A 25,884-nucleotide genomic window follows, 5' to 3' on the forward strand; every position below is an offset into this window, starting at 1 on the left:
CCTCACTTCTTGGAAAGAGAGGTATGCCGCATTTCCTATAAACCCTCTGCTTGGCCAGTTGGGCTCTTCTACTGAGAGTTCTTCCTGTTTCAGCTTCACCTAACCTCTGGCATAGAAATCTTCCTAGACTTGCTACATAACTCATGGGCCTCTCCTTGAGCATAAAAAGAACATAGTATGATCCCCTTCCCCTACTAGACCCCTGCTGGAATAGATGTTAACCAGAAAGGTTTTGAGACCTGGTTTTATGCTTAGTTCGGGTGGTTGGCAACATGGAAGAATTGACTGTTTCCTTGGTTTACTGCAAGTCTACTTACTTGGTTTAAATCCGCTTGTCACCTTTCAGTCCTCACCCAAAAAGAACAGATGCACCATAACAGGAATCAGTTTCAATTGTATGTTACCATTTATCAGATACACTGCCCACATAATTGCACATGGTCCTCAAGGCAATTTTGTGGTTGGCTACGCAGGATAGGCACTGTGGCCATCTTTATTTTGATATAGGTGAGGAAATAGAGGTCAGAGACGGTCAATGATGCCTCTGAATTCACACAATCAATTGGGGCAGAGTTTACCCTAGAATTCAAATTTTTACTCTAAACCTAAGGGCTCTGCTTAAGAAAAGGATGTGGACTGACTGGGAGTTAATCAGCTCATTCTCTCTGTTGGATGCAATCACTGGTACTAAAGAAAGGCCAGTGATAAAAATAATTTCCTTCACAAATTCCTCCTGCCTAAAGATGTTGGACTCTAAGAATAACTCCAACAGTAGAAAACAAATTATAGAAGTGTAATTATCATCTATATTTCTTTTTTAAAACCAAAATATACATATTTCTCTGATGACTGAGTAGGTTATCTGTTGGCCTGATACCAGAAAGGTTATAGAGTAAAATCCACCAGATACTCTAGAAGAAAGATATGGTGGTTTGCTCCTATTAATATTTACAGACATGTGTGTATGTGGAGAGAAGGAGAGAGTCTGTGTGTGTGTGTGTGTGTGTGTGTGTGTGTGTGTGTGTGTGTGTGAGAGAGAGAGAGAGAGAGAGAGAATGTGTGCACGTATACACAAGTGCAGGTGTGAATGGACCCCATTTTCAGGGTAGAAACTGAATAGACCCTAGCACACTTTGGGAGCTTAGTAATTGTATTTTTAATCATAACAAATAGCAGATTGTAGGAAAATTGTGCCATTAACCTTCTAGCTAGTGTGTCTAAGAGATAGACTTCATTTTTCTGTAATAATTCGTCATGGGAGTGTTATTTTTTCAAATAAGAGGAAATTTTAGAGAAGTTGAAATGTCATTCACTATTTTGGTATTACCTCTCTATTCGGTATTATAAGCCTCTCTATTTATTGGTTTATTCTATTGCCTTTGTTTTGTGTTTGGTATGGTGGTGGCTTCTCAGTAATCTTTGATCACAGGTCTCCTCATCCTGACTCCTTTTTAAATTAAAAAAAAAATACCCAAACTGATCATTGTTTTACCCTGAGGTTATTAAATAAAGAAGTCTTCTAGACACTTTTCTTAGAAAGGAAGGAAGGAAAATTATTTTGCTCACTAAATAGCATTGATAAAACACTTTTTCAGCAGGCTAGATATTTAAGCTCTGGCATATTCTCTTAAATCAAACCATGGTGTCAGAAATCTAAATTTTATTCTAAGTGCTGTTCTTTCTTAAAAAATTATAATGTCTCTGTCAGAGAAATGTGTGTCTGTTTTTCACTGACTATGCAAACACGTTTGGCTGTGTGAATCATAACAAATTGTGGCTAAAACCTTGAGGAGAAGGAGAATCCCAGAACACTTGATGTGCTAATGCGAAACCTATACTCGGACCAGGAAGCAGTCCTCAGAACAGAGTAGGAAAGCACTCCCTGGTTCAAAATCAGGAAAGGAGTGTGTCAGGGATGTTTCTCTTACCTTTTCAATCTGTATGAAGAACAGATTATTCAGGGATGCCAGACTTATGAGGAGGAATGTGGCTCCAGGAAGACTCACCAACAACCTACATTATGTAGATGACACAGCCTTGCTTGCTGAAACTGAGGAAGACCTAAAGTGCTTGCTGCAGAAGGTCCAGAAATGTAGTCTACAATATGTTTTGAAGCTCAACATCAAGAAGACAAAAGATTCTCATCACTGGGCCAGTTGGCAGCACCATAATAGAGAAGGGAGTGAGGTTGTTAACAATTTCAGCTTGCGTGGCAACACAATCAACACTCTTGGCACCAGCACTCAGGAAATTAAAGACAAATTGCATTGGGAAAATCTGCTATCAGTGACCTCTCTAGAGTACTGAGGAGCAATGATATCGATCTAGAGACTAAGGTGCACCTGATTTAGGTTATGGTCTTTACTTGCTGTGCATCAAAGTTGGACAATTACTAAGGATGGTAGAAGAAGAATTAATGTTCTTGAGTTGTGGTGCTGGAGAAGAGTATTGGACATACCATAATCTGCCAAGAGAACAAACAGGTCTGTCTTGAAGAGGATGAAACCAAGTTGCTTCTTGGAATCAATAAATTTGAAGCTCCATTTCACATATTTTGGACATGTGGCCAGGAGGGACCAGTCCTTGGAGAAGGACATCATGCTTGGAAGAGTGGAGGAGAAGACGACCCTGGATGAGATGGATTGACTGGAGTAATAGGGTAAGTGCATCAGAGACAGTAAGACTGGGTAGGATTCACACTGTGGTACATAGGGTCACTACTGTGAGTCTCAGGCAACTTGATGGCACATAACAGGAAGAACAATGCCTCTCTAGCTTTGCAAGGATCTTCAACTTTTATGAATAATGCTACAGAGCATTGAGAGGCCAAAGCGCTGCTGATCAACTGGGTTGTTCAGTTCACAGCTAAGAAAGCCCTGTTAGCGACATTATGTTTGTTGATGGGTTTGGCACCCAAATCCAACATGAAGGGATAAAGGAAGAAGGCAGTCTGTAAAAAGATCCAGAATGTTGTTTAGTCTTGTGCTCCCAGGAGCACCCTGGAGCTGCATGTCTAGTGCTCCAGAGTTTGGAACCAGATAGATCCTCCTTCAGAATATTTTCAGTCTGTGGAGACAGCTTGAGGGTTCAGCTCAAACTCATTGTTGTGGAGTCAGAAGCAAGTCATAGCTGCCCCTCCTTTGTATTTCTGAGGCTATCATTCAGACAGGAGGAGATTGCTCAATTTTCTTTAGTGGAATTGCTGGAGGACTTGAACCACCAGAGGGGATCGACTTGAGTTACCCACAAGACTCCATACATTATTCCACCAGAGCGCATGGAGGCGGCTTGAGTGTTAGTGTTAGCAAAAGTGACTTTATAGAGTGGAGCCTACCTACAGTGGCATCCCCACCATCACAGAAACTTTGAGCCTGTGAGGATTCTATTTAATTCGATGTTTCTAACACCCAGGATTTGTGTCACTGGTATGTTGTGAATAGCTATCTTCACAGTGCCCAGCTGGGGGGGAGGGAAGGGAAGTGAGGAGGAGGCAAGGGTAGCTGAGGTCCGGGAGCAGTCTGGATCATCCTGTCCGTCTGAAGTGGACGTGGAGCCTGGCTCTGCTGGCTATGCTGTCTTCCTGAGCAGCTGTTTAGCAGCTGCTTTGCTCCACCTCAGCAGTAGGGGAAACGACTCCACTGTCTGTTTATGGCAGAGCAGAAAGGGCCCCAGGATAAAATGCCTTGAATAAACATCAGATATTGTGAGTATTTTTATTCACCGTAATGAAGCACATTATTATTAGCCAAGAACTGTGGCTTCCCAGCTGAGAGCGGGTACACTTGACAATATCTCCTCACAGCCAGCCCCTCCTCCTGTTGAGTCCCCATGAGGTGGGGGAGGCTGCAGGCCAGCAGGACACTGCTTTTCCCCAAAAGAAAGCTGGGATGCCTGCTACAGGCCTAGCACTCTGTGTGCTCTACCCATGAACTCATAGAATCCCAGCCAACTTGCTGCCAGGGTTCCCCCTCTCCTCTTTATTGGCAAGACAGAGGCTGGAATTGAGGAGGGAAGCAGCTTATAATACATATTTTGTGTTTACATAGCACTTTTCTCCAAGGAAAGCAGAATGCATAGTGAACCCGATCTCATTTGTCTTCAGCATGTGCCTACAGAATAGAAAGGCAGTATTTAATGTCACCTTTGATTTATCAAGAGTGGAAACTGAGGCCTGGAGGAGCCTACCTAAACATGATAATCTCATGGAATTTTAAAATATCTATATTATGAGGAAAAGGCTCTAGTGGCCTAGCATAAAATGAGTTGCACTGCCAAACAAGACAGGTGGTTCAAATCCCCCAGTAGCGCTGCAGGAGAAAGATGAGTAATCTCCTCCTGTGAAGTTTACTGCCTTTGAAAACCCACTGGATGGTCAACTATGAGTATTTTTTTTTTACTCAAGAGCAATGAGAGATTATGAAGAACTAAGAATGTCACAGATTTGTATGGCCAGGCACATATGTAGTCAAACATTGAAGTCTAACTATACAGCCCTTTGAGATGCCTGCTGTCATCTCACACAGATGAAGAAAATAAGGTACAGAGATGTTAACTAGCTTACTAAAAATCACACAACAAAATGATTTCCCAGTGCACATCAAAAAACTTCTCCAACAGGGTAAAAAGGGAAGCCACAGACTGGGGGAAAAAATATTTGGTAGTGACATTCTAGAATTTATAAAATACTCGAGCACCACAACAAGATTGGGCAGAGGATATGAACAGACACTTCACCAAAGAAGACATTCAGATGGCAAACAAACAAATGAAGAAATGTTCAAAATCCCTAACTCTAAGAGAGATGCAAATATAAACAACTATGAGATATCATCTCTTCCCAGTAAGAATGGCAAAATTCAACAGAGCAGCAAACAACAAATGCTGGTGAGGTTGTGGAGAAACTGAAACCCTTATTCACTGTTAATGGGAGTGTAAAATGGTACAACCACTATGGAAGGCAGTATGATGCTTTCTCAAAAAGTTGCAAATAAAAATACCATTTGACCAGCAATTCCACTACTGGGAATATACCCTAAAGAAACCATAACTGCCCAGGCAGATATATACACACCCATGTTTATTGTGGCTTTGTTCACAATAGCAAGGAGTTGGAAACAACCCTAAGTGCCCATCAACAAACAAATGGATAGAGAAGTTATGGTACATTCACACAATGCAATACTATGCTGCATTGAAAGACAAAGAACTCATGAAATATTGTACAAAATGCTGCATTGAAAAACAAAGAACTCATGACATATTGTACAAAATGCATTACCCTGGAGGACATTATACTGAGTGAAATATCTCAGTCACAAAAGGACAAATACTGCATAATGCCACTGTTGTAATACAGGACTGACATCAGGTTTCAGGGGAAACTAAGAAAAGAGGGGATAAATAATGTATGCTGCATTGAAACAGATGAGGGAAAGAACTGCTTTAAAGGAATATATGTTTAGGTATTATTTATGACAGCAGTAAGAGCTGCATAGTAAAGTGGACTGGGGTAGGGATGGGGAGTTGTACAACAATGAAAAACATTTTCAAAGAGAAAAGCGAACTGGGGTTTGGCAGGGAAAAATTTGCAACATGAATGGAAATCCAAGTTCTCTATAAATTTTTATTAAACTCTCAATTAAAAAAATGTATTTCCCAGAGACGGTATCTGAATCCCATCAATGTTGATATTTCCAAGGAAGTGACTTGTTGGATCTTCATGTCACCTCAGAGTTGCAGGGTTATTATTACCCTTTAATGTTGTTGTTGTTGTTACTGTCAGGTACTATAGAGTTGATTCCATCTTGTAGTAACCCCATGCCACAGAGTATGGGGTTTTCAAGGCTGTAATCTTCATAAGAACTGATAGTTAAGTCTTTTCCGCATGGAGCCTCAGGTGGGTTTGAACTACCAACTTTGTAGTTAGTAGTCCAGTTCTTGGCAGTGTATCACCAGGGACCTTCTGCTAAAGGATTATTATTGTTATGTGTTATATCCAGTAGCCTATGAGCAACAGGTCAGAACCTTGCACCCATATTCTGCAAAAAGATTAGGAATGGTTAAAGCTATTCTTATAAGTGTAAGGCATTGGTAATTCAGTGAGAGAATATTTGTCTTCCGTGTGAGAGACTGGATTAGATTTCAAGCAAATACATCTCAAAAAGCAACCACCACCTGTCAGTGGAGGCTTGCCCATTGCTATGATGTTGAATGGATTTCATCAGAGCTTCCAGATTCAGGCAGACTAAGAAGAAAGGCCTGGCCATTTACTCCTGAAAATCAGCTTAAGCAAACCCAGTGGGTGACAGCAATTCCAGCCATGAACTGTCTCCATGGTGGTACAGACATGGACAGCGTTTTGTAGGCAACTAACAACAAAGGAATGTGTTGCTGAATAGTGAATGGGTTTTCCCAGTGCTCATGAAGGCAAGTATGGAAACCAGGCTTCTCAGTCCTCAGCACAAACCAGGTGCTGCATTTTTAATCCAAAGATTCTTTAGAGAAATAAACAATAGGTGTATATTGACAAATCTGTGAGAGTGAAGTGGCGTTATCAATAATGAGTATGTTTGCGCTGTTAATATTAAGTTGGAATCCTTTGAGCCCTTGGTTCTTCAAATCTCAAAGCATCATCTTGCCTTTTTCATTACAAATCTAATACAGTTTTACAGCAAGACTGTGAGTTAACCTGTGAATAGATATTGTATTGAATTCTAGTTGAAGAAACCAGGCTATAAATGTTAAATAAAGTAACTGAAGTAATTTCAGTAAGCCCAGGCCCTATAAGGAAGCCCCAGGCCAGGGATGCTGAGTGTTCAGGTCCTGACTCTGTGGCTTTTTTTCTGCTGGCTGCCTTTTGAAAAGTCTTTCCATCTCCCTGAGCCAGTTTTTCCTACTATACAATAAGAAGGTGGAACAACTCACATACACAGAAACGAAGTTTAATTTCCATCACTGATGGTGTATTGGCTTATAACCATGAAGTTTTCATTTTTGCAAAGAGAGTTCTTGACTGTTTTGAGAAATGGTTTGATGCTGTTTCTCTGAAGTCTCTGGGGACAGATTTCCTTTGTATTAGTGACACAAAGTATCTTCAGAAGGCTGGCATAAAAAGTTCTTATATTAAAGCTGGAAGTAGAACTAGATTCATGAGACATCTCCTAGATGAATCATCAAGGCTTTTAATTCCATGAGTCCACTTGAATACTTTTGGCAATTTATCCATCCCAAAATTGAATATATGAAAAGATGCTACATCAACATAGTGAGCAGGGCAATGCATGCTGTACCCCAAACTTTTTTAGCTGTTAAAATGGAAGTAAAGTGTTGTAAAGGAGCTGATGCAACATGGGGAAGGGTAAGCCTGACTTTTATCTTCTAAATAAAGGGGACCTTTCCTCATCAGTAATGTCTTTAGCACCATTCAAATAGCTATATGTCAGACCTGCCATACCACATGCTCCTGCACCTATTTCTGTCAATCTTTGGCACAAATGAGTCGTTGCAACTTGACTCAAAGACTTTACTCACACTTGTGGGGTGTTTTAGGGAAATAGGTTGGATAGTGAGGGAGGCAAAGAATATCTCACAGTGCGAGTCTAGGTTTAGTCCAGTAGCACAAATGTAAGGTGCCTCTGGTTTCTTCAATCATCCAGCAAATTTTAGTCTCAGAGCAGTTACAATCTGCTTTCCCTTCAATCATCCAGCAAGCAAAACCTTTACCTATCTTAAGGTAAAACCTTTACCTTAACCTTTAGCCTTTATCTCCAGGGTTCCTCTGGTTATACCTTGCCACAGTGCTGTCTCTTCACAATCTCTCCACCACCATCATTACTTTTTTTAACAGTGTGGAAAGCACTCTCTTCTGTTGGTCCCACAGCTGTTAATGATTTGTAATACGATGGGTCTTCAGTTAAGGTAGTCGGGGACCTTGCCCCCAATAGGAGCTAACACAATGGCTAAAAAAGCCAATTTTCATGGGTTCTGACATCCCAAACGTGCCTGCCAATATAATTCCTCCTGTGGTGTCAGTAGAACAAGTTCCATAGCCTTTTCAATTGGCTGATTTAAAAAAAAATAAAATCGCCAGGCTTTTCTTCCATGGTGCCTCTATATGGCCTTAGATCTGCAACCAAGTACGTTCACCATTTGCACCACTTAGAGGTGAGGGTAAAAAAAAAAGTCTTAAAAGATGTCTTTTTTTAACTGACTAATAATAGTCTTGCTTTTCATTGGGTAAAATTATGCAGAAGAGTTACTCTTATAAAAATAGCATTAAAATATCCTTTCTCCTTGAAAGTATCTACATCAGGCTCAAACTTAGATTTGTTAAGACTGAAAGAAGTTTCTAGGCTGTCATTTCTTCTAGGCAGTTATTTACTCTGTCTAATTTCACAGAATTCCGCCAGTATCCCAGTTTCCATTTTTGCACTATTCTCTAGCAATTTGTGCATGAACACACATCCCTCCCCCACCCCACCCCCCCAGCCTTCCTTCACAGACCTAGCATCTCCCTGTGTTTATTGTCCTGCCATTCCAGGCATGCAACGAGTTCACCACCCACGTGATGAATCTCCTGCGAGAGCAAAGCCGGACTAGGCCCATCTCCCCAAAGGAGATCGAGCGAATGGTCAGCATCATCCACCGCAAGTTCAGCTCCATCCAGATGCAGCTCAAGCAGAGCACGTGTGAGGCCGTCATGATCCTGCGTTCCCGGTTCCTTGACGCCAGGTGAGTCATGTAGGCCCGTCCTGTCCTGGGAAAATCCATTCACCAGGCATGACATCCTCTGGCTGGTCTGTTTTTCAGCTTATAGCACAGTGATAATGTTTCTTACCTCCTCTAGGAAAGTGTATGTATAATCTAGGAAATGTATTGGTAGCATAGCTAACTATCTTTTGTAATCTTCAGATCATTGTGAAGGAGCTCCCTTCTTTCTGATATAGGTGTCAGAATTCATTATTTCCATTCCTGAAAATATTCTTCATTCAAGTTTTTTATCATCAGAATGTTAGACTTGTCAGGGCTCAGTGTACCATTTCCTGTTCTATGATTTTTATCTCTATTCAATCAGACAGAGAGATGCATCGCTTTGCTTGAATTGTCTCACCTCTGAGATCAGCCTCTTTTTACCTACATGTGCTCCACTTGTCCCACAAGAGATCTTCACAGCCTTAGACAGATCTCTTTGAAACTCACTGGCATATTCTACCAGATTCTCATCCAGTCAATGTGTTTTGAGTCATATGGAATATGAAGAAGAGTTCTCTGGGCTAGAGTGGCCACAGTGGAGTTGGGATATATTTCCCTCTATGAGTCAAAATCTACTGGAAGGCAGTGGATTACCCAGGTGGGCCTGGAGATGGACGAGGGAAGACAGAGTGGCCCTCTGTGCCTTTCTCGTGCCTCCTACCCTGATTCCAGCCTGGCCACTTCAATGCAGGCTGTTCCACACAATGCCAACCTCAAGTGACTGGTGGCCTCTGTCTGGGCCTTCCTGGTGCTGCAGCCGCCGCCACTCTGCATGTTCTGCTTACATCCCCATGGAAACCTCACTACTTAAAATGCCAGAGTTGGTATTTATGTTGGCAGATCCTGAAAAAAAAAAAAAGAAAAGAAAGAGTTGGGCCCAGACTGTGTTCTTTTCAAGAAAGAAATCAGGAGGAGGGAGAAACAGAATCATTGTTATTGGGCTTTTTCTTGCTGTAACTCTCCTGAGCTTTGTTGAAGGTCTCTAAAGACTCTAAAAGACACAAAACAAGCCGAGCTTTGTACACATTTCCTTTCGTTTTCATGAGCCTTTGCCTGGATTGTTCTTCCCACTGGCACCAGAAGGACAGTCACTTTTAGACAAGGTCCCTTTCCTACTTGAGTTGCAACCTTTGAGTTGTTGCCTCTCAGCCAAGATTCAAAACTAAAACAACTACGCTATTGTGATTCTTACTGTCCTTTCAGTGTGGGGTATATTTAGTACCAGTGAATGACTGTAACCTCAGGTGCCAGCCCAAGCTGAGTAAATGGCTTTCACAACTCATAAACACTTGTTTGCCCAGATCTTCTGATTTGCTGATTTTATCAGCATACCTCTTTTCTTGCCTCTCATTTTACTACACTTTGCAGATGCTGCATTTTCTACAAAATTGAAGGTTTCTAGCAACCCTACATCAAGTGAGTCAGTCAGTCAGCTCAGTTTTCCAAGAACGAGTGCTCACTTCATCTCTCTATGTCACATTTTGGTGATTCTTGCAGTAATTCAACTTTTTCATAACACTATTGCACACTTAATCGATTATATGTGTATATAATGTAAACATAATTTTGTATGCATTGGGAGACAAACAAACCAGCAAAATGTGTGACTCAATTATTTCAAGGTTGACTTTATTATGATGGTTGCTTTATTGCATTATTCACTTAATTGTAGCTGTCTAGGACCAAACCTGTCTGATCTCACATTGTCCAGAACCTCTTAGCTATGATTGGAAGAACTTCTAAAACATACATTAGAAAGAAAGATATACTCACTGCCCACATTCACGTTCCACTCCAAACCATGCATCTGATGAGAAGAGCTTCAAAATTCCTTGGAAATACAGAACTAGAAGGGAGATAGATGTCACTGCCAGCAAGCTAAGGTGGCTGATCTTTAACAGAACTGCTGCATCTGTCTCCTGTGAAGCAGCTTGTGGGTTTGAACCACCAGCCTTTTGGTTAGCAGCTGAATGCCTTAACCATAGTTCCACCATAACTACAATAAAGGAAAAGAGAGACTTTATTTAGTACCAGGTTTATAGAGCTATTTATTCCTGTGCAACAAATTACCACAAATTTAGCCCACTGAAACAGCACAAATGCGTTCTAGTTTCTGTGGGTTGTGTCTGAGCTCTGGAGGGCTTCTTCTCTGCCCTAGTTTTGAAAAGATGAAATCAAGGTGTGGTGTTGTGTGAGGCTGTGTCTTGACTTGGCTTGTGTCTTGACTGTGGCTCAGAGACCCCTTTCAAGCTCACTCTGGTTGGTGGGAGAATAAACTTCTCTGTGATTGGAGGAATGAGGTCTAAAGGCTAACCCTTTTTTGAGGCAAGTTCAAACAAGCTCATTAGACAATCTTGTTAAAGCTTTAGTGCAACCTTCTGTTTGATGAATTTAATGTCAACTGATATTTAATCACAAGAGTGATGTCATATCTACAGGTTCTACTCATAGTCATCAGGGAAGGGGACCACATAAGACATGTATTTCAGGAGACAGGAGTCTTGCAGACTATTTAGAATGGTACCTGTAGCATGCTGTCTCTGAGTACTTGGAACAGCTTCATCTCAGGCAAGTTAGATTTATACCCTCTTCCTTATACTGCCTTAATGGTGTTAGAAAAATCTTACTTTAAAAAAAAAATTCATTTATTCATTCAACATTAATTATCCCCAGCTATCAACCAAGCTGTATAAGTCTGTAAACTAGCACTGTAAATGTGTTCTTTCTTAGGTGAAGGAGAGAGAATAATAGTTTATCAAGACTCTTAATGATTTTAAAGGAATATGTTTAACCTGTTTTCTTCTAAAATTTTTCTAAAGAAAGCAATAGGAATATAAATAGATGATGAGAAACATATCCCCACACTGAGCCCTAGGAAAGGGGCTAATGTGAACTCAGTCAGCAAAAGCCAGAGTGTAATGCAAGAAAAAAAGGCACATCTTGGGATGTTAGGTCTACTCAAACTGGCATTGCAATCAAACTTATTTTTGGATCCAATTGATAATAAACTGTGGCTGACTCTGAGAAGAATGTAAATCCCAGAACACTTGATTGTGCTAATGCAAAGCCTGTACTTGGGCCAGGAGGCTGTCATCAGAACAGAGCAAGGAAACACTGCATAGTTCAAAATTGGAAAGGGTGTACATCAGGGATGTATCTTATCTCCATAGCTTTTCAATCTATATGCAGAACAGATTATCCAGAAGGCCGGGCTCTATGAGGAGAAATGTGGCATCAGGATTGGAGGAAGACTCATCAACAATCTGCATTATGCAGATGACACAACCCTGCTTGCTGAAACTGAGGAGGACCTGAAGTGCTTGCTGCACAAGGTCAAGGACTGCAGCCTTCACTATGGATTGTAGCTCAATATCAAGAAAACAAATATTCTCACCATTGGGCTGATTGGCAGCATCATCATAGATGGTGAAGAGATTGAAATTGTTAACAGCTTTAGTTTGCTTGGCTCCACAATCAACACTCTGGCACCAGCAGCAAGGGAATTAAAAGACATATTGTGATGGGAAAGTCTGCTATTAGAGAACTCTCCAAAGTACTGAAGAGCAGTGATGTCAGTCTGGAGATTAACGTGTACTTGATACAGGCCATGGTCTTTGAAATGACTTGCTATGCTTCAGAAAACTGGACAGTGACTAAGGATGATAGGAAAATTGATGCCTTTGAGCTGTGGTGTTGGAAAAGAGTATTGACTCTCATAGACTGCTAAGAAAATGAACAAGTTTGTCCGGAGGAGTGTTAAAGCAGGCTAGTCCTTGGAGGCAAGGATTCTAAAGCTTCATTTGACATACTTTGGACATGTTGCAAAGAGGGACCAGTTCTCGGAAAGGAATGGCCTGCTTGGGAGGGTGGAGGGACAACGCAGGAGAGGAAGACCCTTGATGATGTGGATTGCTTCAGTGACTGGGATAATGGAGGTACGTGTGTTGGAGACAGTGAGATTGGCACAGGATTGAACAGAGGTTAGGGCTACTGTACATAGGGTCAATATGGGTTGCAGGCGACTTGACAGCACATAACAACAGCTGATCACTTTAACTATTGTGCCACCAGAACTCCTCATTATCTTGGGTAAGACCAGATGCTTTTGCCCCACCCCCGGCCTCAGACAGACACTCTTACATTAAAACATAAAACTGGGTGTTGCTCAGAACTGATTGGTGCCTGGTTACCCCTGTCAGCCATTCTAATCAGGGCAATAATAAATGTAACCTGATGCAATGAGAGAGAAAAAAAACTCAAACATGTGGAGCAAAAGAACATCAAATTCACAAAAAGGGGAAACAGTCCTGATGCAGTGATGGTTAAGCCTAGAAGAGTCTCTGAAACTATTTCCCTGAGGTACTCTTCAAACTTTGAATGGAAACTAACTCTTAATGTTGCCTTGTAGCTAACTAATGAATTGACTTAAAAAATATTATCATCTAAACTATAGTAATCCTTGAAAAGAAATCACTTATATGAGACCAAATGGTCAGTAATTGCTCTGCAACACAAATGAGACTACAAGAAGTCAGGGAAACAAGATTGATGGAAAAGGAACAACTAGAGATCATAATTCCTAACCCTACTAAGTCCTCAAGTGTACTTACCTTAAGGATTGTTGTTGTTGTACACCATTAGGTCAGAGCCGATCCATAGCTGACCCTCTAGTGAGTTTTCAATAGCAGTAATCACACAAGAGGAGATTGTCCATCCTTTTCCCTCAGAGCAGCTGGAGGATTTGAACTGTATGCCTTCAGGATTGTAGTGCAGGTTCTTACCACTAGGCCACCAGAGCCCCTTAAGGGTAGGCATTACAATTTCTTGTATGATTGAAACACAACAACAACCCTTGAAGAATGTGCTCTTTAATGAAGAAGGCATATTTAAGCCAGAGTTTCAAACTGGTTCCGTTATCTCTGATCCAAAAAAATAAAAAATTGTAATGACCTAAACTTGTAAGATGTAAGTATATTGGAATGATAAGTGGACAAAAAAACTTAAGGGTCAAGAAGCTGGAAGGGAAGACTTGGAGAAGATGTAGTGAGCTCTTTCAGAAGCCTAGTATAGGATATTGAATTATTGCTGGACTATTAAGAGGGATACACATTTAGAGGAACCTTCTTAGAGCTGGGCATCATTGTTTTCCACTCTGCCTGTCAAGACATTTGGTCTTTATGTAAAGCACACATTACTCCTTTTTTTCTAAGAAGGAGATTACATTTCTAGCAGGATATATTGACCTGGATGTTTTTTCCCCTATTATTGTTCTGCTACATCCATGTTTTACAAATAGAAGACAATTCTGGTTTAAGAAGAACCAGTTCGAAGCCCCTGATTTAGACATGTGGCAAATGTTGTGAAAGAGACATACATAGGCAAGGGAGCATGAAAGCCATGGATGTCTTTGGGGAATGGAGAAGCATATGATATGACTGGATGAAATTATGCAGAACATGTGTAGAATTGGGGGTAAATGAGGCACTAGGGATAGAACGGATTCACTGAGAAGCCTTAAATGTTCCAGTGAAGATTTGACTTCATCCCATTAAGTGGCAGCAACACTCAGAGCTGTTCAAGGAGGAAGTGTAGTAATTTATGACTTCCTAGATTAAAATTCTGACTACAGTTCTAACTATCTTTGTGACCTGAAATTAGGGGTTTATCCTTCCCAAGACAAAGTTTTCTTATCTATGAAGTGGGGCAAATATTCTAAGCAGAATTAAAGAAAAGATTACAGAAAGCTAGCATAGTGTCTGGAACATAGTTTGCACACAATAATTGAGCTATAACAGTATGTATTAGTTTTTTAATGTATTTGCTTTGTGACTATATAACCCACTGCTGTTGTGACCATTCCAAGTCATGGCAACCACCCCTGGGTTTCTAATACTAGCAAATCTTAGTAGAAGATACTTCATCTCTCTCCCTCGTGGAGTGGCTTAGTGGTAAGGAGTTATGTTACCAGCTCCTCTGTAGGAGAAAGATAGGCAGTCTTTGCCTGTGAGATTGATTGCCCTTGGATTTACCCACTGGAGGGTCAGTTATGAGTCAGACCCAATCTGACAGTATATAACTATTACACACACACACACACACACACACACACACACGAACTCTGATGGTATAGTCCATAGTTGGTTATGCAATTAACCCAAAGGCTGTACATCTCTGGTAATTTGAATCCACCACAAGCTCGAGGGAGAAAAAATGGACAGTCCCCTCCTGTTGTGATTTTCAATTCTGGAAATCTGATAGAGAGTGACTACGAGTCAGAATCAACTTAGCAACACCAAGTATATGTGTGTGTGTGTATTATGACCCTTATTGTTAAATGGTGGCATGATTGGATCACTGATTTGTGAAAATCAATCTGATGATTCTCTGTAAAATAAATCAAGTAAGAGATGATATTAGCTTTGGGATCTTTCCTCTAATTGTGGTAACTACCATGTGCTCCTGAGTCACCTCAATGTTTTATTTAAACATACAGGAAAAAGCAGTTCTTCTTTTATTCAAAGAGACAATAATGTTTCTTTTAAGAAAAATGCTGTCTCTTGTGTAATAATCTAAAACGGAAGCTTTTAAATACAGTTCATGCTTCTAATGGCATCACTGAGCTGAGTTCCTTCTCCTTTCATATGGGGGTGCTCAGCCTCTGTTTCTGGGAACACAGTACCTCTGATTCTGGGGAACACAGTACCTCTATTTCTGGAGAACACAGTTTAGAGTTGTACTGTCAGCATAAATTTAATTAAGTACAACTAAAAATTAAACGACTTACCTATACGAGCCAGTTTTCATCTGCTCGGTGGCCACATGTAACTTGTGTCTAGTATATTAGACAACAAGCATTGTTGTATAAGACCTTTATTTCTGCAGTTTTTTAAATGGGCTTCAGGGTTCAAAAAGGGATTGTTTTGAAAGACTAGAATTCTAAGAACTTGCTTTGGGTTCCTGCCACCTAGAAAAGGTAAGCAAGTAGTAGCCATGGTGAATCACTTCCAGGTTCAGACACATACTTAATAGGCAAAAATTAGAATGAATGAACCAGAATGTACATTAATATATATATGATGCACTATGTCTATGGTCAGATGATTCTATAACCCAGGTAAAATATGGAGGTGTTTACAGTGAAAGGTGATACTAGTTTGAGAGGCATGTTTGTTTGAAGGTATCTGAAATATCTAGTTAGGAAAGTGACCATGGCATCCTAGAAAGGCCTTCCAGGCAGGAGACAGGAAGGTTGGAGTGAGCTGTCGAGGTTGGAGTCAGTGTGTCTGTGCCTTCCACCATCAAGAGTCTTTCTAAAGAAGAGAGCTCTGGTGGCCTAGTGACAGGAAGTTGTGCTGCAATCCCAAAGGCACATGGTTCATATCCACCAGATGCTCTGCTGGAGGAGCAGCAATCTCCTCCTGTGCCAGTTAGATTTGATTCCACGGTACATAACAAGGGGGGAGAAGGGAAAAATAGTCAAGTTCAAAGCCCTCATTTAACATAGGGGGAAAAAGAGTCTTTCTAAAGAAATAGCTTCTGTGTAATTTGAAGTTTGGGCCATTACTCCCTCACCCCATCCATTGCATATTTCCAGTAATAACTAACCAGCATCTATATTTCTTAAAGACCTTGGTGCCAGCCCATCAAAGCTTGACTAGCCTGAGATCACAAATGTTGATGGACTAGCTGATCACACTTCAACAAAGCAAATCATCCAGGTATCTTGGCTTGCTTGAAGTGTGTGATTTCCACGAGGGTTCTTGAAATTCTGAAAAAGTCCTGATATTAAGATTGCAGACACCTCGTCCTCTGAAGGGATGATAAGTGAGTCCATCAGTATAGAGGAGACCACCCAGGGAAGACTGCACAGCAAACCAAGGAGAGGGCCTGGAACAGCTGTCTGCACCATCCCCACACCACCAGCTCGTTCCAGGAAGGCTTCCTTTGAGCTCAATTGGAAGAGTCCCAAAAAATACACTGTAATGCTAATGCAAACAGCTGAATGAATGAACTGAGGCTCTCCCAATTAGGGGAGCCTTCAGGGTCTGGCTCCCTGGCCCTGAAATAACTATCTCCTTCAGGCAAAAAAGCAGCAGTTAAAGGTTGTCCAAAGACCAGCCTGGCGACCAAATTAACCACTTGGCCACCTTCCTCATATTCCACTCAAGGGTGTTAAGCACATGCCTACGTTTTAGTTGGGTTTTTTAATCCAATCTGTCGAATTTCTGATGCTGGGTGACCCAGAAACTCAGCATGATTTGGGAAAGTGACTTGGGCTTGGCATAATTTGGACAGATGTGGTTAATACCTATGGACAGATGGTGTTCATCCGGTAAAATCAGGCACTTTATTGTGCTAATTAATCCAAGTGGGACCCTGAAAATACAATATTAGCTGAATTTCCTGCCTAGCAAAGATATCTGTGCTTTCTGGTGGTTAAATTGGGAAGATCCATGTCCTGGCATAACCAGAGATGTTCGGAGAAATTGTTCACATCCATGTGGAAACACTTGATAAAGGCAAGAAAAGCAAAAGGGCTAATTGAGCTAATTTGAAGATGGCGACCCCTGCTTTCATGAAGGCCCTGTTGGTATCTGCCAATGAGCCTGAACTATATGCAGCTCTCCTCAGCCATCCTCAAGTCTTTGCTGTGAGGCGGCAAGAAAAGGATTCTCACTTTAAATTACTTCAATTAACACTTCTTCCCCCCTTTTAAAATAAGGCAGAAAAAATGGTTCTCTTTAACAAATGATTTCTTCCTTTTATCAACCTGTATAATGAAAACCTAACTGTGGGAGTTTTCTTTTACCATTTTGCAGCTGTTCATGCTTAAGAAGTGCCACTTCTTTCCTTTAGAAGGAGGTCAGGCAGCCAAGGGGTTAATATCCATCAGCTTCCTCCCCCCCTCCCCTTACTCAGCTGCCTTTTTAAAATGTTACATGCATTTGAATAAGAGAAGAATAGGGAGAAAATAACTTATTTTTAACTTAGGGTACAGTGTCTGTATAATTGCCAGGAGGGAATTTGTAAAGACAAAAAAAGTCTGTGTTTTATAGTCAGGCCGACTTGAATTAATAACTTGCCTCTAATTATACCAGCTGAGTGACTTTTGAACTCATTTCTCCATTGATAAATGGGACTCCTCCTATATACTTCACTGGTGGTGAAAATGGAATCACTTGAATTGATAGCTGTGCAGAGCTTGAAGGCCCAGTGCTGGGAACCTGGCAGAAAGGAAAGTTGTTGTACCTGTGTTCTATCTAGCATTCGCCATGCACAGAGACTCTTTGCACCCTACTCCAGCCCTGGCAGGTCAGAATTACTGTCATCTCTTTCAGTTGGAAAGCTGAAGTATCCTGAGTCATGCAGGATTCAAAACCAAGATCACTTGCATTTTGAAATGTCATGCCCTTCACCATGATGTCACTATCAATAGACCCTTCTGTTTGGGCCCGCGACTGTGCACATGAAATATTTGACAAGTGCTTGTAAAAGTGATTTTGATAGCTAGACCTTCTGTTCTGAAACTTTACTTTTTTTCCCCTTGCAAAAGCAGTTCTTCTTCTCTTCGTTTTTTACATTTATTTGGTAAAAGTCTTTCCGTTGTCATTGTTGTTTTCTTTGTCCTTGTCAAGGCGGAAGAGACGGAATTTCAACAAGCAAGCTACGGAAATCCTGAATGAATATTTCTATTCCCATCTCAGCAACCCTTACCCCAGTGAGGAAGCCAAAGAGGAGTTAGCCAAGAAGTGTGGCATCACAGTCTCCCAGGTAAGAGGCCCCTCAATGGGTGCAGCCTGTACGCTGGCCAGGGAGGAACTGTGGGGGGGAAGGTATCATCACAGTCTTGCATTGTGAATGCAAATGCCTTCCAAGTTCCATCAGCTAAAGCCGTAAAACAGCAAGGTAAGCACATGATTTGTGTATGCAGATTCCCAAGTAACAGCCTGGCAAAACTTGAGTAGGACCGATAATGCTAGGAGAACTATAAGCTTAGCTTCAAATTAGAGAGAGGGTTCTTCCATTTAGCAACCCCCTTACTGCAAATAGGTGAGGTTTTTTAGATGTACTCAGAAAGCCGGCTGCATTTTTCAGACTGTTCATTCATACACAGACAATTCCTCAGTCCATATTTTGGCCCAGCCCTGGGCCTTTAAAAGTCAGTGAGTGGGTCTCTTTGTTACACAACTTTTTCAGTGACAAGCCTTAAATGTCTTCTCTTAATGTGCTGACTCTATGGCTGATGGAGTGTAGGAAGTTTTACCTGTCACTATGATTGTCCTGGGATGGCTGCTCAAAATGTCACTGCGTACCCTCTTCTCCCAGACAACCATAACAATAGCAGATTCCTGTTCACTTGAAAAGGCTCATGATTGAAAATTTTTATAGACCTGAAGTCTTCAGCACAAATGTGAAGTAGAAAGTTAAATAATATTCATCCTTATGTATTACGTCCACCCAAAGGATCCATCCAAGCTTCTTATCAGTCTGAAACTCAAACACCTTCATCAAATCTCTAATTGAATCCAGTAGTGATAGTATAGAAATTCATCCTGAAACATTCTCCTGAGAATTATGTCATATTCAAACCCCCAACTGTCCTGGTATTTTCATTAAAAGTAAAGGACTGAGGAAGAGATAAGAAGCATATTCAGGAGAGAAACTTCATCTAACAGTTTCAGATGAAATGGATGCTGTTATGTGTCAGTTGGGAAGCTGTACTTCCTTGGGTTGAGTCTTGATTCTTCCTTCCGGTGAAGTGTTGAGCTCATCAACCTTTGCTTAGCTAAATAGAATTCGGTCTAATCAGAACATGGAACTGAGGAAGGGATTGCCAAGCCCTTCCAACAGATGTGGGAAATCTTACAGTAACCTTGGAACCATTCTTTCCAATAAGGGAAAGTGAATCCTTTTCAACCCACGGGGTTTTAGCCAAGCTGAAGGTCCTACCCAGTCTTGACAACTCTGGGAAAGCAGAACTTCAGTGATCAAACTCATGTGGCCCACTTTTGTCCAAGGTGCTAATCCCATTTTTGTCTGCATGTACACACATACTCTCTCACACACACAAGTGGAATGGGGTTTCTGTTTGTCTTATTTGTAGGTAGTTTTTGGATTTTTGTTTATTTGGTTTTATTTTGTGTCTTCCCCCCCCCCGAGTGGTGTGAGGTTATTCTGGATATTTTTGCTATTTACTGCAGATTTGAGGAATATATCCAGGTTTATGAATCTGGCACCACTAACTGACAAATCACTGAGTTTCTGTCCAGGATATGTTTGCCATTAAAATAGAGTTAAATCACTGTATTGCCTGGTTTCCAAATATCTATTAAAGTTAAAAGAAAGCCTGAAGAAACAAAGCTGTATTATATTTAGATAAGAAATAGAATCCTGGCCTGGTTCCACAACCATTCCTTCCTTCTTTATGGAAAATCAATCTGCAAATAGACTGTCTGTTGAAATATTTACTTTCTGTGTTACCTTTCCCTTTCTTCCACGTACTCCAAGCCCATGCCAGTCTTCCCTCCACATCCTAACCCTCCTTCCCAACAGCAACGAAATTGTTCCACTATGATCCAGAATGTCCCAAAGGAGAACATTAGATGATAGCAGAAATTTTACAAAGACCTTACTTGAGCCAAAAAGAAGCTGTCCTATTTTAGGAAACTCACTCTTTGGATCTCATTTGCTTCAACTGTCTATGTAGTTTATTTGAATACAATGTGTTCAGTCTCTCCATAGTTCCCAAAGCAGGTGGCTTCCTTTGGGCAGTATTTTCCTCATCATTTTTTGTTGTTGTTAATCATCACCCCTCCTTGAAATCCTCTTAGTTCGGCTTCCTTGCCACTACTTTTCCTGGATCTTTCTCTCCATCTTTAGGCTACTCTTGCTCGATCTTCTTTGAGGGTCTCTTAGTCCTCCTCTTACCATTCTGATTCATAGCAGCCCTGTACGATAGGGAAAGACTGCCTCTACTGGTTTCCGAAGTTGTAAGGTTTGTAGCTTATCTTTTAAACTTTGTAAAACTGCACACTTGCCTTTATGGAATCAGATTGCCACATCGTCATTCTCAGAGTAGCTGGTGGGTTCCTCAGTGGCCAAATACTTTCTGAACTACTGAACCACTTTGAATCCTTCTGTTGTTTTGAACACATACACAGAGTGATCTTGTAGCATGGAACAAAACTGTCTCAGGTTTCCAAAGCTAGAAATCTTGATGAGAAAAGATTGGTACATCTTTCTCTCCCACAGAGTGTGACTGGTGAGTTTAAACCATTGACCTCTTTTTATTACTACCGGAGTTCTTAACCACTGCACCACCTGTTACTCTGCCTCCGCTATGTTTTTCTGTGTTGGCTTGTTTGTTGCTGTGATGCTGGAAGCTTTGCTACTGGAAATATCAGTAGAGGCCCCAATGGAACTTCTGGACTAAGAAGCAGGGCTGACCATCCACTTCTGAAATAACAGGCTCTCAAAAGTCCTCTGAATTATGTTAGAATTGTCTTGAGGATAGTACCAAAAAAATGAACTTCTCAAGTTAGAAGGCTCTATGCAATGACTTCAGCAGTGGGCTTGAGTGTGGCGGAGAGCTTGAGGATGGTGCAAGAAGACAGTTCAATCTATTGTTCACAAGTGTAGTTGACTGGATGACACCTGACAACAACAACTCTTAAGCCATTATTCATTCCTTAGCTCTCTTTGTGTTGTTGTCAATGGTTTTTAAGCTTTTTTTTTTTTTATCTCATTCTTGGATTCTTTTGAAATGTACTAAAAGCTATTGATTCCTCTCCTAATTCAAAACAGAACTATGCTTATTGTACACCAAAATTCATCTGAAATCTACCTCTTGATCTTCCCCTTACATGATTTCCAAGGAACCTTTCCTCCACACTAATGCCCTTGGGGGTATCATCCACAGACAACAGCATCCACCTCACCTGGAAACTGGTAACAAACATAGAGAGGTTTTGACCTCATCCCAGTTCTGAATCAGAATCTCTGAGGTGAACGCTAGGAATCTTTTTCTTTAACAAGCTGTAAGCTCTCTCTTTACTCTCACAGCTACAAATAGATCTTTTTTTATATATCTACATCTCTCTCTCTCTCTCATTTTCAATCTCACTCTCTTTATCTAAGCACCAGACTTATTCAATTTATCAGCTACTAGACTGTACTCGATTCTTTCTGTTCACGCGGGCTCTTCACACATAGAATGAACAAAATGTGAGTAAATTTTTGTTCACAAAATATATTACTTCTCCTATATTTCAGGCCCCAGACTTAACCATATGTGTATGTCCAGAGTCTGCCACCAAATATTCTCTTAGTTCAATAGACAGTATTCTTATGAGAAGACTTCTTCTGTACACTGTTCAGGACACGTGATATCCCCTAGTGGATGACCTGGGAAGCACCTGAACTGACTATCATCTTTCCTGCCTCGTCTTCTCACTTAACAAGAGAATCATTCCTACAATATGAGCCCTCCCCATCTCCCTTTTCATTTTGTCACACATAGCTGCTTAATCTCCAGTATTTTCTATCTTACTTAAATCCCACTGCCTTTGAGTGGATTCTAAGTCCTCTGGTTTCAACAGTTGTAAATATTTATGGGAGGAGACTATTTCTCTCCTTCTTAGCAGCAGGTAAATTCAAACCTTCCTGGTAACAGCACAACATGTAACACACCCTGCCACCACCGATTTACTTTTATCTTTTCTCTTTTTCCAGCCCATCTAGTTCATGTCACAAAAATCTCCCTGCTTTCCCCCCCCCATTCTTCCTATACTATATGTAGATTAAAACTCACACTCAAAGTGCATTGCCATTGAGTCAGAATTAACTCATAACTTTGGCAGGTTTTCTAAGATTGTAAATGGCACAGGAGGAGACCACTCATCTCTCTCACATGGATTAGTTGGTGGGTTCAAACTGCCAGAGAGGCCCCACCTTTGTGTTGGCAGCACAGCCCCAGAGCAAGCCAGCAGATCGCTTCATATAAAGCAAAAATCAACTATAATTGTGAATGCTTAGCATAATTGGTGAAATTTATATGAAAAGAAAGAAGAATTTTTACATAAAATTAGACGTCCAGTGATGCTTAAATATACCCTAGTAGTCCATTTCAAAATTTGTTCCTCCTCCTATGTAACTTTTTTTCCTATGAGTAACAATATATTTCATAGGGTAGCTATGAGTTATCAACGACTCAATAGCACTTAATAAAAACAAGTAAAGTATTATAACAACAATATAAATAATATATAAAATAAAAAGTATTATAACCAACAATATATTAAGTAAAGTATTATAGCCAATGATATATAGTAAATAAAGTATTATTGAGTTTTCTTCCTTTTTTTTTTCTTGTGTGATTGTACTGTCAAATCAGATCTGACTGGTACAGGAGGAGATTGTCCCTCCTTCCCCGGCAGAGCATCTGGGGGATTCGAACCGTGTGCCTCTGGGATTGTAGTTGCAGCTCCTTGCCACTAGGCCACCAGAGCTCCCCTAAGTTTTCTTTTTATCTCGTTTACAAATATAGTTTTATTTTTAAATAACAAAAACATGGTATTTATATTATATTATAAATTATGTAAATTTCCGATGGCTAGCCTTATAATACATTTTAACTGGCCAAGAGATAAAGAGTGGCACTGTAATCCCAAAGGCATGCAGCTCTAATTTACGAGCTACTCCTCTGGAGAAGGTTGAGCACTCTCTCTGCAATTTACAGCCCCTGAAAACCCACTGAACAGACACCTGTAAGTCAGTTCTGACTCACCAGCACATAACAACAAACACTGCATTTACTGGAAGCTCTAGTGGCCTAGTCCTTAAGACGTTGCACTGCTAATCCAAAGGCTGTGCCTCGATGGTTGGAAGCCACTAGCTGTTTCGAGGGAGAAAAATGGGCAGTCTTCTTGCACAGGATTTACAACCACTGAAACCCAGTGTTTCTACTCTAATTTCTACTCTACAATGACAATATATGATAAAAACAGTCTAGTTTGTGTTTTGTTGGTTTTTGTGTGTTTGTTGGTGTGTTTTTTGTTTTGGTTTGGTTCTTTAGGCCATTCTTAAAGTCCACTCCAGAAGTGACATTTAATCAGAATATCCATGAGAATATGCACTGGTTACTGCCTTCAAGTTAGTGTTTTGGGGTTTTGTTTTGTTTTGATTTCCTTCTTTTTTTATTGACATTTTAATGAAAGTTTATAGAGAACTTGGATTTCTATTCATTTGTTGTTGCACATTTTCCTCCACCCAGTTTGCTTTTTCCTTTGGGGGGAAAAATATTTTATTGTTATACAGTTCCCCCAGCACAATGCAGCTCTTATTCTGGACTCTTGTCATGCCAATAATACCTAATTACATATTCCTTTTATATGGTGTTCTCCCTCATCTGTTTCAATGTCATATACATTGCTTATCCCCTCTTTTCTTAATTTCCCCCTAATCCCCATTTCTGTCCTGTTTTATAACAGTGGCACTATGCAGTATTTGTCTTTTTGTGACTGAGATAGTTCACTCAGCATAATGTCCTCCAGGGTCACATATTTTGTATAATATTTCATGAGTTCTTTGTTTTTCAGTGCTGCATAATATTCCATTGTGGGAATATACCACAGCTTCTTTATCCATTTGTTTGTTGATGGGCACTTGGATTGCTTTCAACTCTTTGCTCTTGTGAACAAAGCAGCAAAAAACATGAGTGTGCATTTATGTGTTTGGGTGGAAGTTCTGGTTTCTTTAGGTTATAATCCCAGCAGTGGAATTGCTGGATCAAATGGTATTTCTATTTGCAATTTTTTGAGAAAGCACCATACTGACTTCCGTAGTGGTTACACCATTTTACACTCCCACCAACAATGATTAAGAGTTCCAGTTTCTCCACAACCTTGCCAACATTTGTTGTTTGCTGCTTTGTTGAGTTTTGCTATTCTTCCTGGGGTAAAATGATATCTTATAGCTGTTTTCATTTGCATCTCTCTTAGAGCTAGGGATTTTGAACATTTCTTCATGTGTTTGTTCGCTATCTGAATGTCTTCTTTGGTGAAGCATCTGTTCATATCTTGTGCCCATTTTTTTAACTGGGTTGTTTACCTTTATCTTGTTGTGGCACTCAAGTATTCTATAAATTCTAGATGTAAGTCTCTTATCAGACATGTCATTACCAAATATTTTTTCCCAGTCTGTGGCTTCATGTTTCACCTTGTTGGAGAAGTTTTTGGATGTGCATAGGGATTTGATTCTTAAAAGGTCTCATTCATCTATTTTATCCTCTCCTAGTTGTAGTTTTTCAGGATGGTTGGAAGACTGTTCATGTTGTGGATTAGTGCTTCTAGGGTTCTTCCAAGCTTTTCTCTAACCAAGTTTATAGTCCTTGGTTTTAGTCCTAGGTCCTTGATCCACTTTGAGTTGGATTTTGTGTATGGTGTGAAATGTAGGTCTTGCTTGACTTTTCTGAAGATAGTTTTCCAATTTCACCAACATCATTTGTTAAAAAGGTTGTTGTTTCCCCACTTAACTGATTTCATCTCCTTGTCAAAAATCAGTTGACCATTGGTAGATGGGCTGATTTCTGGATTCTCAACTCCATTCCTTTGATCTATGTGTTTGTCATTGTACCAGTACTATGCTGTCTTGACCACCATGACAGTGTAGTAGGATTTGAAATCAGAGAGTGAGATGCCTCCTACCTTGTTTCTCTTTTAAGGAGTGTTTTTTCTTATGCAGGGTCTCTTTCCATTCCAAATAAAATTAGAGATTGTCTTTTCCATCTTCTTGAAGAATAGAATTGGTATTTGTTTTAGGATTGCATTGAACATGTAGATTGCCCTTGGTAGGATTGTCATTTTCACAATATTGAGTCTTCCTATCCATGAGCAAAGTATATTCTTCCATTTCTCCAGGTCTCTTTTTGTTTCTTGTAGTAATGTTTTGTGATTTTCTTAGAAGAGATCCTTTGTGTTTCTGGTTAGATTTACCCCCAGGTATTTAATCTTGTGATTAGCAGTTGTGAAGGGCATTGTTTTTCTAAGCTCCAGTTCTGTTTCTCTTTGTCCCTGTAGAGAAATCCAGTTGATTTTTGTGTGTTGATCTTGTATCCTGCCACTTTGCTGAATTGGT

At 40.4% G+C, this 25,884-nt stretch overlaps 1 protein-coding gene across 2 annotated transcripts in view; it reads left to right on the forward strand.

Moving 5' to 3' along the window:
• PBX1 (pre-B-cell leukemia homeobox 1) overlaps positions 1 to 25,884 on the forward strand; it is a 344,183-nt gene that overhangs the window by 276,109 nt on the left and 42,190 nt on the right. For both annotated transcript variants that reach the window (XM_006887372.1, XM_006887373.1), the window contains exons 4-5: positions 8,540 to 8,730; positions 18,387 to 18,522. In XM_006887372.1, the coding sequence (XP_006887434.1) occupies positions 8,540 to 8,730; positions 18,387 to 18,522 (327 nt within the window). The remainder of the gene's footprint in view (positions 1 to 8,539; positions 8,731 to 18,386; positions 18,523 to 25,884) is intronic.

The sequence above is a fragment of the Elephantulus edwardii genome, unplaced genomic scaffold, assembly GCF_000299155.1.
Source record: "Elephantulus edwardii isolate Elephantulus edwardi_28Jun2011 unplaced genomic scaffold, EleEdw1.0 scaffold00057, whole genome shotgun sequence".
Classification (NCBI taxonomy): Eukaryota; Metazoa; Chordata; class Mammalia; order Macroscelidea; family Macroscelididae; genus Elephantulus; species Elephantulus edwardii.